This window comes from Cryptotermes secundus, unplaced genomic scaffold, assembly GCF_002891405.2.
Source record: "Cryptotermes secundus unplaced genomic scaffold, Csec_1.0 scaffold1109, whole genome shotgun sequence".
NCBI lineage: Eukaryota > Metazoa > Arthropoda > Insecta > Blattodea > Kalotermitidae > Cryptotermes > Cryptotermes secundus.
The window spans coordinates 232358-246933 of record NW_019734980.1 but is presented as its reverse complement, the minus strand read 5'-3'; the positions used below and the strand labels follow the sequence as shown (position 1 = coordinate 246933).

Sequence of the window (14576 nt, the reverse complement as noted above, 5' to 3'; positions counted from 1 at the left end):
GCTCCTCACGTCCCGCCAGTAGCCAGTCGCTATACCTACTGCGCTATCCCGGCTCCTCACGTGCAGCCCGTAGCCAGTCGCTATACCGACTGCGCTATCCCGGCATCTTAAATCTTACAAAATAGGGAGAGTCATATATTGTCTCTTCGCTAAACATCACTATGTTGACAGTACCAAATGCGAGTAAGATGAGAGGGATATGTAGAATGCATGGTATAATTGAGAAATGCATAAAATATTTAGTCAAATATGTCAAAGAAAAATACTGTTTGGGAGACTCTGGCATTGGAAAGAGATAATATTAAAATGAGTCAGTAGATTTTACAGTATGGACTGATTCAAACGACTCAGGACGGGCCAAATGGCGGACTCTTGAAACCATGCAATGAACTTCTTGGTTCCATGAAAATGTAGCACTTTTTTATCAGTTGAACGATTGATTATCTGCTTCCAAAGGGTTCAAGTTGGTTACAGTAAAAATTCAGTTGACTATACAAAGAAACCAACTGACCTTTTAAAACGTATATTTCTCTACTCATGTACGTATTTTAAAACTACTTATGGGGCACATGGTAGCGTAGTTGGTTGAGGCACTATGCTACAAGCCGGAAGGTGCCGGGTTCAATTCCTGATGAGGTCATTGGATTTATTCAATTGACCTTCGGCCTTAGGTAGGCCGCACACCGGCATGCGTCAAGATGAACCGCTGCTTCTCCCGTCTTCACCCTACCACCCACATCCATCGTGAAGTCGGGAGCGGTTCATCGTCACAGGCTCTCGCGTCGTGTTCACAATACTCCCTAAGGTCGCTGCGGATAGAAGTGACAAGAAGACGAGGAAGAAGACGTAAGAAGATGCGGGATGACCTTGGGGACAGAAGAGGATACTGTCATTTGAAGGAGAAAGCTCTAGATCGCATTAAGTGGAGGAATTGTTTTGGAAGAGACTGTGGACCCGTCGTCTGACAGATTACTGATAATGATGATGATGTCGTTGCAGGGAATCCAAGCTCGCAGAGGAGGGCCTATCAGAACTTATAATGATCTACCAAATGACAGTAACAAGATTTAATGGTAACAAAACACAATATAACGCACTATAAGAATATACAAAGAAAAAATAGAGCACTGCGGGCATACAATGTCGCTGACAACCCAACATACACGGCTGATTTCAGTCCTATACTTATCCGCACTTCTCGGCATCAAACTCAGCCGACATGCCCAGTTCCACTGGCCCACCTACATTATGTACGGAAGTCGTTACAGCACAACACGACTTCACTACTGCTCCTTGGTCAGCCACAGGCGGCCCCAAAGAAAATATATATATACTAACTAAACAACCCCGCGTATCGCCGCCATACCTTTCCCTGACTTCTGCGGCCAGCTCCCGACTACACCGAAACTACTCGTAGATTTAGAAAACCCCCGCCGAACTGAAATTTAGAAATTCCTCCCGCTGGTCCGCCAACGTCATAGCCCGATTGGATCCACTATCAGACTCCTCCACGGCTCCCAAAACATACTTCCCTCCGAGACACACAGGGTAGGAAGAGAAGGGAAAACCCACGTGGTATAAGGGAGGAGGAGGGGGTAAGCTCTAGGACAACGATAAGGGGTAGCGTGGAAGGTATGGCTGGAAGCCATGACGTAACGGAAAGGAGCCGTTGCTTCAGCACAGCTCAAAGACATGTAACAGTCGAGACACGATGTCTGCGACATGACGCAAAGAAAGGAGCACAGTTGAAAAGAATGAGATTATGAAAACCGCCATACACCGGTCTGAGTCATGATGCTGACGTCAGCTTCGTGCTGACGAATCACGAATGAAGCAAGACTGTAACTGTCCAGTTTATGGGATGGTCAATTGATGTTTTTGTAAGGTTAGGGTTTTGTGAAATTCCTCACTTTCGCCTCACAATTTGAAATTTTCCCCCTGAGACAAGCAGCAAGTGGCTTGGGTCAAGCTTGAAGGCAGCTGCCCATCCGTAAATCAGTCAATTTAATGCGTAAAACAAGGCCGAGTCCTTTAGAAATTCTAAACTTGACAGGGAAGTCGTGCGTCTCAGTGAACAGTAAGTAAGCCTACATCCACGAATCTGTGAAGTGTGCCACTACGGTGCTGTTTCCAATTAAATAGTGCAGATTGAATAAAGACTTGAAATAGTCAATTGGTGTTTAGGTGACTTCCCTACGCCCAAATCCCCACTAATCACCCAAGTCGTGGCCAGTCAACACGCCCTGAGAGGAGTTCGATTTCTCTGCTAGAGCTAGCAGAACCAAAGAACGGTTACAAGACTGCGTCTTTTGTCTCATTTCTTGATGCTTGTTTTGACGCAGTTGGTACGCGACCGCCCTTAGACCGTGCCGCCACCCTGATCAGCGAGTAGCATGTCTATACATGTTTATTAACATTGTTATATGTTGTATTAGAATCGAAGAGATATCGTCACCAATAGTGAGCGTTCGTAATTACAATTTATTTAGGATACAACAATACATGAAGGAAAGTGATCTATGAAGGGTTTGGCGTGGTGCAGAGATTGGGTCCAAAATACATCACCTTCTTCCTCACCACGTGTTTATTCAAGATACCTTCGAGGCCCGAATGTTAAATAAGGAGACTGCACTCACAAGCAGTACTGCATTCAATTTTACCTGGAACTGAAGTGGTGTCTTTCAAAGAAGTTCCATCCTGCAGCTACAAATGATTTCCAGAGTTGTTTCCGCCAGCAGAGACTCCCAGAAGTCCATCTCCTGCAAGTTGTTTAGATAGGTCATCTAATCGTTCTGAAGCACTCCCACGGTGTCATAACGGGGAGGAGGAAGATGTCACGTGGAGCGAGGTCTCGTGAGTAGCGACGTATTTCAGGATCAGACTGGCTTTCTTCCTCAGTAAAACCTCCTTCACGTGAGGCGCTGTGTGCTTGTGTGCGTCCCAAATTTTTTAGAAATCGCTTCTGGCTGACAATCTGGTGAAGCGAGAGTAATTTTCGGTGTACTGTCCCTCTGTTGTCAAGGGAAAAAATCAACATTGCGTGTCTTTGGTTTTGACATCCGCGCTTTCTTGGAGCGGGTGAACCTCCAGATTTCTACTACATGTTCTGGCGCTGGATCAAGCTCGAAACTCCAACTTTCATCCAAAGTGGTAATTCTGTTAAGCCATTCGTCATTTTCTTCAATTCATTGGAAAACGGCACTGCAGATTCCTCTCCTCCGCTGCAGTTGGTCATTAGTGATGCTCTTTGGCACTGAACTTTCTTCATCCCAAAATTCTCGGTCAAAACCAATCGTACAGTCTCCTTAATTCACATCACAGTTTTCACCTTCGTCCGATTTGGATACTATCGGACGTCCAGGTCGGCTGTCGAAGCCTCCGGTAAACCGTTTACACGTGCTCTTGACACGACATCTTCTCGGCACACTTGCTTTAACATTTCAAAAATTTCGGCTGCTCCCTCCCCCCAAGTCTGAACAAGAATTTCATGTTGACTCTGTGCTCGAAACATTTATCGCCCATTTTTGTGGCGAGCTGTCGAAATATTGCTTCCGTTAAAACATGACAGTTCTGCACTTGTTAGATGTGTCCAGACAATTCTGCAGAGTGCAGACATGCACCTACACGCGGCAGCATACAGGGAGTGACTGTGGCCCCGTTACGCAGTTCCCGGGCCGGAAAACGGAGAGAGGGAAACACTAGTAGCTCATACCATTTCGTTGTTAAAGAGGACATCAAGGCTAGTTGCAAAAAGTTGTTTTTTTGTTTCTGCTGTGGCAAATTGCCACAAACTACAGGACTGTTGTGTACGCTGGAGTAAAATTACGCCAAGGACCGGCAGCAGTCCGCCGACCACCAGATAAGATAAAATGAATTTCTAAAATCGTGTGACGTTTATTTGTGTATTAAAGACTGTTATTCGTGGTCTTTAAGTTTCATTAATAATGTTCACTCTACTCATATTTGGAAAGTAATTTGAATTAGGGCTACAATTGCTGATGTCGACATGGGGGGGGGGGTTTGACATACGAATAACTAACAAATTCGCAAATGAAGAGTAGTTTCTTCTGGGATATAACGCTGTGTAGTCGGCTGAAAGTCATCCGACGTTTCGGAGAAACATATCGCATCCATCTTCAGGTAGCAGATCTGTTTGTCACCTGCTTTCACGCTGGTTTCTTGTTCGGCTTATTCTTCGACTGTGAGGATGAAGACGTTATGTTCCTACGACACATCAGTCAGATTGCGTTATGTCCCAGAAGATAGTATTTTTCATAACCACCGCTCTGTGATCCTCAGATCCTACTAACTTGCAACTATTTTGGAGTTCTCTTTGTAAGCTTTATTTTACGCTGTTTGGCTTATGTTTCACATTATCCTTTCCTTCCAAAAAGCAAATGCGTAGGCCGATATGTTCATAATTCGGTGCCCTGTTCAGTTAGGTAAGTTAGAATTATTTGTATGGTCTATTGCAAATAAACTCTCTCCTGTTCTGCTTCGTATTCAGGAAGCCCAGAATTTGAAACCTGGCCCGCAGGCCGATTATGCTGAGGTGTATAACGGGTTTCCTCACTATCCGCAGGGAAATGCTGGGACAGTGACTTAAAATTGGCTACGCCTCATTTCCACGCTGTGTCGCTGAATAAACAATAAATCGTCTAATGGAGATGTATGAGGAAATAAAAGACAGACTAAAAGGGTTCAGTTATTTTTGCTCATCTACGGTATAATAACTGAAGATACTGTTCAAACTCAGTTACGGACATACATGATCACTGAACCATAAATACATTCCTCTAAAAAGAACTAAGAAAATCTAGTCTTCCTATCGTCCACCCTTAGCTACAAACATTCTGTACATGACAAAATTTTCGAAAGCAAATACAGCACAACCTCCGGGACCTTCGACCATGAAGGAAACCAGTCACAGCTAAAGCGAAAGAAATTGTGTAATTAGAATATTATGTACGTCAAGTTATATAATTTTAATTTACCTTGAAATGCTGCTTCGAAGATGTTATTCTGCATTTCTTGCTCATTTGTGAAAGAGAAGATGCAAATAACTGGCACAAGTGCAGTTACTAGAAATGTTGACAGGGGGTTGAACATTGTGACCTCCAGCAATGAAGCACTTCTTATCGTATTAACTCGTCTTTATGGGGCCCTAATATACACGCACACTCTTGACCTGCTCGTCGGTCGATATTATTGTTACTACTATGCCTGTTATTCCTTCTTTTCCGCAGACCTTTGTCTTTTACACATATCCCTGAACACATAGACAAAGAACAGTTTCTCTATGGAACTGACGAAAATAAATAGTTTAATGGATGCGCAAGCGATCAATTCTTGAAAAGAACTATAAATCATGTAAATCACACGGACACACTTTCATAATACAACGTATACTGCTCGTAATAAAGAGAAAAGTAAATACGCGTGCATCGTTCTAAATCATACTTTACGTCAGTTGTATTTCATGTATGTATTCTGTTCCGTAATGGCACAAACCCGCACTCCGAAATGTCACACCGGTTCTCTTTACAGTGCAGACATCATGTCTACAACCTGATCTTCCACTGTCTGAATCACTCGCGCTGCCACCGGTAGAGGTCTCACAGTGGCTAGTACGGACGGACCGGTCGAAGCGGCAAGACATCAGGACGCGGGGGTGAGGTGGCACGAGGCTCGCGTTGTACGTAGCAAGCGCGATCGATCGAGAGTACTACGGCTGCTCGTTGGAGTTTTCAGAAATCCGCGTGTTTACCATTTTGCGTTGATTGGTAGACCGTCATTGAACAAAGAATTACTCTGAACACGGACAACGGTTACTACTATAGTTGTACGTAGTAATTATTTCTGGCGGTCACTTTTTTTTTAATTTAAACTGGAGGTTTATGTTTGCTAGACTGTCGCTTCCTTTACAAACGAATATTATAGGCGCAACCATACAGTAAAGTCAATACATAACGCCTCGCCATAGCTCATGCGGTTAGTCGCTGGCTTCCCACCGCGGCGGCCCGGGTTCGATCCCGGGTCTGGTCAAGTGGGATTTGTGGTGGACAGAGTGGCGCTGGGACTGGTTTTCTCCGAGTACTTCGGTTTCCCCTGCCAATCTTCATTCCACCAAATTCTTCATAATCATTATCACCCGGGGCAGGTACAATAGGCCAATCAGTGGCCGCCGTACCGAATGGACCCAGTTGGACTCCACCACCCACTAAGAGAATTAAAAAAAAAAAGAGGTGAATACTGTCAGTGAGGTTTGGTTACTGATAGTAAACCTAGCTTGAACACGCAACGTATGGGACAGCTCAGACGGTATAGTGACAGACCGAGCGGACAGGCTGGGGTTCGATCCCCGGCAGGGCAAGAAACTTCTGTCTTCTCCGCAGCGTTTAAATCGGCTCTGGGGCCCACCCAGCGTCATACCCATTGGGTACCGGGTGTGAAGCTTACCACACATCTCCATCTGTCTAGGTTAAGAATGGTGGAGCCTATACCCCCGCTTTCTATATGTCATCATGGCTTGGAACATAATTAAGCACAGAGGCAACTTTACCTTATTATCCTTCAACCCCTTACTGATTTTTCTGCTTCAGAAATTCTTGCAGCAGTGGCCACAAAGGGTACAATCTTTAGGTTGTAACGCCAGGTAGTTCAGAGAAAGGCCTTCCTCTGAACTGCACGGCATTACAGCTCAGAAGACAGCGCCATCATTTAAGTTATTAGCCCAAACACAAACCATTCTCACTTCATGCAAATCGAGGTTTTCACAGCTCTACTATGGGTTGTGATACCACATAGTCTGATAGAAATTTATTAGCAGACTGCATGGCACAATTTCCTGAAAGACAGTACTCTTTGTTGTACAGTAACATAATTAACACATCTGGGCACAGTATTGGGAAGATATGCTTAAACTGTATTCATAAACATTTTTTGGAATCCAAAAGTTTATTACTGTATTTACAAAAGCCTGTCACTGATTCCTATTCTGAACCAGGTGAATCTGCTTAACACCCTCACATCCTATTTCTTTAATATCCATTTTAATATTATCCTCTCATCTACACTTAGGTTTTTCTAGAGGTCTTTCCCCCAGGTGTTCCTACAAAAACTCCTCACCATCCTGTTCTCTAACATCCTCAGTGTGTGTTCTTACCCAATTCTTGGGGCTTCTTTCTGATATAATACTGAGTACTCTCAACCTCTGCATACAGATTTTCATTTGATGGGATATATCCTCCAGTGTTTTGATCTAGCATGTTGTTGAGGTGGAGTCAGCTGTGTACTTAATGTTTAAATCTTTGGAAACGTTCAGAAAACTTGAAAAGAATTAAACTTATTACATTCTTATGAGTTGTGAATCTGTGGGCTGACGTACTTTCAACAGCATGCTATATATAAGAATGAATCTAGAATGACCATGAATGATAAGAAAATACATTCTTATTCATATAATGATCTTCTGGTTTAAGATGCAATATACGCTATATTAGGTGTACACTGAATAGGGCTTCTTTTGTGAAAACTTGCCAGGGATATTCAGATCAACAAGATCAACAAACTGAAGATTCTTATGAGGTTCATCATCACATATTTGCTTTGCTCCTCCTCTTTTTGGGGGCTAGTCCTTATATGAATTTCTGTTGTTATTCAATCTGTTGGGACAAGTCTTACCATTATCCTATACAATTTTATTTCAATAGCTTTGTTTTATGTTCAAGGTCATGTTATTGCATTATACATTATCTGAAATTATATTAACTTAATCTCTATATTTTGATCATCCTTTGGTACTTCAGTAATTATACTAATTTAACAAGTATATCCATACTGCAGGGTCTTCCTTGAAATGTTGATAGTTACTTATCTGGTCAAGCAGTTCTTTGTACACAATCTGAAGACCCAATATTATGTTCAGAAAAGCCACCTGAATCCAGCCCACACTTCCTCATGATGTCTCTTCAAGTTCAAATTCAATTAATTTATTCTACTGATTTTCTTTCGTTATTTTGTTCCTATAATTTTTATTCCTTACAAGGGCTTGGCTTTTTCATTACAGAAACTGCAAGATTGTGACCTTTTATTATGTGTTATAATAGAGACGTTGGTATCTCTAAGTTTCATTCTGATTTTGTCATTAATTGCCTGACCAGTTAGGCAATATTTAGCCTGTAATTGCTATGTAAAACATTTCCCATAAGTGACATTTAAATTCTACAAAGATTTAACAGCATGCTCATTTGCACGCAGGAGTAAAGTAAGAAAAAAGTAAAGCTATCCCTTTAACAGGCTGTGAAGGCCCATAGGGTTGTGAGACGTTTAGGGAGGAGTATCATTAGTTTCATTTAACTAGTGCTGGGAATGGCCTCTGCTCGAATACCTAAAGAGGTTAAGGTGTCAGGTTCCTAACATAAATCCATCCTCCTTAACAAGCATTATGTCTATTTAGTGTTACATAATGTGATGCAACTGCATCCCACACTGGCCACAAGCATTCCTACAGTACTAACAGAAACTATTGTATGGATTGATAGTTGACATTTGTGTTCTTTTAACCTTTAAATGCCAGACTTTCTAATGGTGGTAGTGTGAGCTGAACAGAGTCTGTTTAAGTGCCCGTTGCTGTTGGGTGTTTAAATGTCCTTTCCTGCTTTGAATTTATAATAATTTTAAGCACTTTATTAAAAATGTATCTAATACAAAATTTATGATAAAGGAATGGAATTAATGTCACATATTATAACATAAGGTTTGAAAATGTTTATGCAAAGAAATTACACTCTTTCTTCTTCATTTTTGTTTTGTATGTGTGTAATTTTGATACATACTGTACAAAAGAGTTATCAACTTCTTCACAAAGTGGTTCTGCATTATAAAATCATTCCTTCTTCTAACACTCAACATACTTCCGCAGTCTCTGGTGTCATAAAACAGCTGGGAGCTATATAAACCTTGTTCTGTTATTCTGTTTGTAATATTCACATTTTTCCTATATTCTACAGTTGACCACTTCTTTCCATCTCTAACGCAACATAAACTTCAGTTATTCAACTCTGTTCAGCAAAGGGATAGAAAAGTGAAAGTATGGGAATTCAAAAGACTGGAGAGAAAATTCTTTGTTCCGTACATCAGTCACAAGCCCTTCCACTGCAGCCGCAAGAAAATATTGCCCTTTCTATGGTTGCAACCAAATGCTTACATTACAGCTGAGATACAAGGTGCATTCAGTTTTCGGGAGTTCACAGTGAATTTTAATATCGTAGCTTCAGTTCATCATACACTGGCAATGAAACTGAAAGGCAGCTGAAGTGAAGGAAATGTATATGGAACTGTGCATCCTCGGGTATTTTGAGGAGTACCACACAAAGGTGAGAGATTCAGTTAGATGAGGTGAGGGGGAAGCCTAATAAGAGATAATCACTTCTTTCACAGTTATGTGTCCTAACATGAATTACCATGTAAGATTTGAGGTTTTCACGGCAGTGACTATGAAGAAAGCAGTCTTCTGGGATGTGGCACTGTGTAAATGTGGTGTTAACCGACGTTTCTGAGGAACGTATCAGTCTGCTTGTACCAGTTCTCATGGTCTTTTCGCTTGCGGATTTCTTATTTTTCCTTCTACCCTGAAGATGGAGGCGATACATTCCTCTGAAACGTCGGTTAACGCCACGTCTACACAGTGCCACATCCCAGAAGACTGCTTTCTTCATGAATTACCATATTTGCCCACATTTAATGCACATATGAATTAAACATGGGATACTACAATTCAGTGTTTCACCCTTGGATTGCACAGGGTTATATAGAGGCTGAATATTTCATATTCAAAACTTTTTCATGTAACAGATCTGGACACATTTCTGTCCTCTTGCATTTACTCTAATGCGCTGTAAGGATTTATGAAAATACCTATGCATTTAAAACTGTATAATTTATTTTTGGAGACCCTGCAAACTGCACTACAACATTGACACATTTATATCAAGTTAAATCATTTTCACAAATATTGTTCTTGTAAAAGTTGTTATATATGATATAGAAATTATACAAAAATGACACCAATTATACTGCTTGTTTATACATTTCCTTAATTCCATTGTTCACTGTAGTCTTTATAATGTAATACTGAACTAAATTTTCAGTTCTTCTTTGAAAACAGAAGACTTATTCGTTTGAATTATGAATGTTTAGTTCTTTAAAAAACAAGTAATAAATTGTATTGCACCATCAAAACAGCACCTTATGGTTTAGTATTGTTGTATTCAGGCCAGAAAACACTTTTTTCATGTTACAAATGATGTGAAACCTGCTGCTTTTCCTCTTGCACACAAACCATCTAGTTAACTTCAATATGCATAACACTCACCACTCTATATTCATTAATGGAGCCAACACAAACAACTATTACAGTACACTGACAACACTGCAACATAGAACTAAAAAAATAAACATACCTGTAACGCAGAGTATTCTTTTGGTAAAATGAACCTTCTTTGTATCAGAGCAAACACAGAATTGATGTAACACAAAGACACTAAAAGCTGAATTTCATTTCTGTTGTAAATCTGTAGAATATATTTACTGTCCCTGTGTGTTATTTGGTGCAATCATGTTCTGAAATTTCACCCAGCTGTCCTCAATGGGAGCAAAGACTGTGATGATGATAAGGGCAGCCACCAGTAACAGAATCACCAATATGTAAACACCCAACATGAATTTCCGAAAGCAAGAATGCTGCAACATAAAGACCATAGTTACAAAACTCAAACCACAAATCAGTCAGTAAATGGGATCAGTAAATCTATATTTTATAAATGGAGTTTTACCTCTTCATGGCAGTTATCAGGAATGCTCAATTTTGTCTGAGTGTCTCTCCCTTAGTGAAGTCACATGCACTTCATTTACAATTTGTGGTCTTATTTGTCGATTTTATGTTTTTACTTTTTCAAACTATTCATGAGATTCTGGGCAGTTCTAACGTAAATAACAATTATGAACACAAAAATAATGGCGTTCCACAAAATAATTATTTTTAAGTTCGTCTACAGAACAAGCTTCACATGTGAATGTGACAAGTAACAGACTGTCAAAATTTCCTACTGAATCCAAGCAATCCAAAGAATCATTCAAGGGATGGGCATGACAGCTTGAAATTAACCCATAAAGAGGTAGACAAGGGAGGAATGAAAAGAACCTCGAAGGGGTGAGAGACGGTGGTGGAGGAGGGGGACAAGAAAATTACAAATAATTCCTTGTAGTAAACATGGATCGGTTCACATTTAAATCCTCATCATTCTGAAGTTATTTTAAGGCCTTAGAGAAAAATATATAGACTCACAGGAGAGTCCTGTTTTCTTTCCGGAGAATGCAGGGGGCTGCGACTGGAGGTCATCTCCTTCATGGGGAAGGAGTTCACTCTCTTGCCATTGTTTCTCTCACTGACAATACTTGAAATCTGCAATCATGATCAATTAAATATTTCATTCAAATACCAATTAACTTGGATTATTTTTAAACACAGACCACACCTCAAGTAGAAAAGATAAAACTGAAGTGTATCACAGTTCTGAAGAATTCTGTGCAGATCAAAGATACAATTCAAAAAGACATGATTATCTGCATGGTTTTGCAATGAACTCAGAACTCAGTCTAAATGCACTGAAACAAACACATCATCATAAACTGTTTTATACAAACTGGACTCACGGATAAGATCAGATGGACAGCAACATGGAATGCCACATAGCCAACCAGAATCCAGTCCATCCAGTCAGGCAGTTCAGCTTTTGTCAGTTTTGTGGCAAAGAAAATGGTCACAACTGAAAGCAGTACCAAATGAGTGAATAGTATGGAGACAGGAGAATAATTATCCAAATATTCTTCAACACTATTCAATTTTACTAAGTGCACATTGTAACCAGTGGCTCAGATGAAGTAGTGTATGATGTTTCAAGAGCTACAATCAGTGTATTTGAAAAATGCATCAGCATTTCACTTTCCTGGAGTTCAATAATAAGTTGAATCAGTGAGACGCACACATATAATGATCATGATTGAAAAAAAGGGCAAAAGTATTAAAGATGAGCAGCAACACACACACAGGGAGCCTGCACAGAATACATGAACAGTACTGAACACCAGAAATAGCCGCTGCAGCACATGTAGACACAGAGCAGGTATCCCTGTGATTTAAAAACTTTACATTTTAAACTGGAATTCTAAAATCAAATTGATGAGCGTACGCTGGCGAGATTTTAAACAAAACTGATAGTCTGGTGTTTTAGATTTTGAATTGTGTGCAGTGTGACAGCTATGTAGTGAAAAATACACCTCTTGATGGCCAGTTACGGCCAAAACATGTAGTGTAAAGGAAGAAAAGACAAAGAGCTACGATCAAATAAATTGCTGCATTCATGATGGCATTTGTATTATTATTGTATTGAAGAAATACATTTCAATTATTATTACAATATCAGAACAGAGTTATTTGTTTACTTGCAGTGAATTTAATTACGTTGTTAGTAACCCAGGATTATTGAAAAACAAAAAAAGGTAACACTATCCCTGTAACAGGCTGTGCAGACCCATAAGGTTGTGAGATGTCGAGGCTTCCACATCTTCTAATCAGTCAGCTCACAGATGGCGCTACAAGCCAGAAGGTCATGGATTCAATTCCAAGTGAGGTCACTGGAATTTTCTATTGACCTAATCCTTCCAGCTCTACTAAGGCCCTTGCATCAACTCAGCCTCTAACAGAAATGAGTACCAGGAATCCAGGAACCCAAGATCATACAGGATCAAATAACTGGATGATTAATGAGTGACGGTCTATTTCAAGGTGCTGTTCCAGCTTTTGCCTGGTTGGATTGAGGAAAACCATGAAAACCTCAGACTCAGTAGTCACTCCATCAAATGACAGTATTTCGTTTTATTGACATTTACAGCTGGATATGCTCTACCCTTGCCTTGCTCTCCTAATAATCTTTAATTTAATAACAAAACCCAAAGTAACATATGTAGGTCATTTCAGAAATAATGCACACAATTTTTTGTTTATGTCCATGTTTATTTTCTTTTAATATCTCTTTACAGTCCTTCAATATAGTCCCCCTGCTTCTCAATGACTGAGTCCCAACATGTGGAAAGCTTTACTATTCCATCCAGGACACCATCCTTGTTTATCTGTCAAATGGCTCGGGTACTGCAGCAGAAAGCTCTTCCAGAGGGAAAACGACAGCCTCACATAGGTTGTTTCAACTTTGGGAATAAGTTGAGCCTGGTGGACTCATGCCTGGGCTGTAGGGAGCATGAGGCAACACCTCCCAATCATATTGGCGCAGCTTTTCTGTTACAACATTCCCTATGTGTGGACAAGCGTTGTCATGGAGAATGATCGGCCCAGCCTCGAGCAACTGAGGTCAGTTTTTGTGCATTTTTCTGCGCAAATTTTGCATAAGGTCACGATAATAAACTGCTGTGAAACTTTTCCCACACAGAACTCTGTCTGTCATGATGATTTCTTGGTGATAATAAGCAAAGATCATCATTTGTTTGACCTTTGATTGAGATCGTCGAAATTATTTTGGTCGTGGGGAAGTCCACTCATTGGACTGATTTCAGCTCCGGTTCAAAGCACTGTGGATTTCTGTTGGGTTTCTTCCACGTAAAGTTACGATCTTAATGTATGACCTTTGATCTTCAACAGTCACAATACCCGAGAACCGTGCAGGCTCTATTTCTAACTCACGTTATTTAAGAACAGAGTATATTATAAATTAAACAAAATAACGCGCTTCTTTCTCAAGCCCTGAACTGTAACTGACGTGACGCTCACTGTTGTTGCATCATCTAATCCGCAGTGTTGCCAACCTGTGCATTATTTATGAAATGACCCACGTATTTCTTTGCTTCGTACTTCTATTAGCAGCCAGGGTTGGCAAATTATTTCATATTCAAATTTATGAGATCTGAACTGGAAATATTTCCTGAACATTTGCTCCAAATTGGACTTTGCCTTCGTAAATTTTCTTCACATGATATGAATTATGTAGTTCAGAATTTGGCCAAATAGAATGGAGTGAAAGCAGCCACTCAACTCTGAGTTAAAGGTCTGGACAAAATAAAGTACAGTTAGTTAGGAAAAAGATAAGATAGCANAGGAGACCCCCAGCTAACACCACCTAGCAGCACAACTCATAAGTACAAAGCAAGCGCGCGCAACAGGTCGCTTCCGGTTATTTTTGGGTCCCCCTTNACGAGGGGGTACCCAAAAGAAACCGAACTTATTTTTTTAAAACTTACGAGGGGGGACCAAAAAATAACTGGAATTTATTTTTGTTATTTTTTATTTTTGCATTTTTATTGAACTGTATATTAGTCCCCTTCAAAGTATTGTCCATGTGCATTAATGCACTTGTCCCAACGCTTTTGCCACTGCTCAAAACAGTGCTGGAATTCTTGAGGCTGGATACTGTTCAAAGCCTTTAGCGTGTTTTCTTTGACTTCATCCACATCACGGAATCGCTTTCCTTTCAGACTTCTCTTCATCCGTGGAAACAAAAAAAAGT

General features: G+C 40.4%; 2 protein-coding genes across 2 annotated transcripts in view; both read right to left on the bottom strand.

The window, feature by feature from the left end:
- LOC111869157 (pikachurin-like) overlaps positions 1-5613 on the bottom strand; it is a gene marked incomplete at its 3' end in the record, with an annotated part of 287663 nt that extends 282050 nt beyond the window's left edge. The window contains 1 exon segment of the mRNA XM_023860426.2: positions 4995-5613. Within this exon segment, the coding sequence (XP_023716194.2) occupies positions 4995-5109 (115 nt within the window).
- A 4308-nt stretch (positions 5614-9921) lies between these two features.
- Positions 9922-14576, bottom strand: part of LOC111869158 (putative ferric-chelate reductase 1 homolog) — a 97386-nt gene continuing 92731 nt past the window's right edge. Inside the window, exons 10-12 of the mRNA XM_023860427.2 lie at positions 11716-11828; positions 11348-11464; positions 9922-10743 (exon numbers count right to left, since the gene is read on the bottom strand). Coding sequence (XP_023716195.1) covers positions 10588-10743; positions 11348-11464; positions 11716-11828 — 386 coding nt within the window. The 3' untranslated portion in view covers positions 9922-10587. The remainder of the gene's footprint in view (positions 10744-11347; positions 11465-11715; positions 11829-14576) is intronic.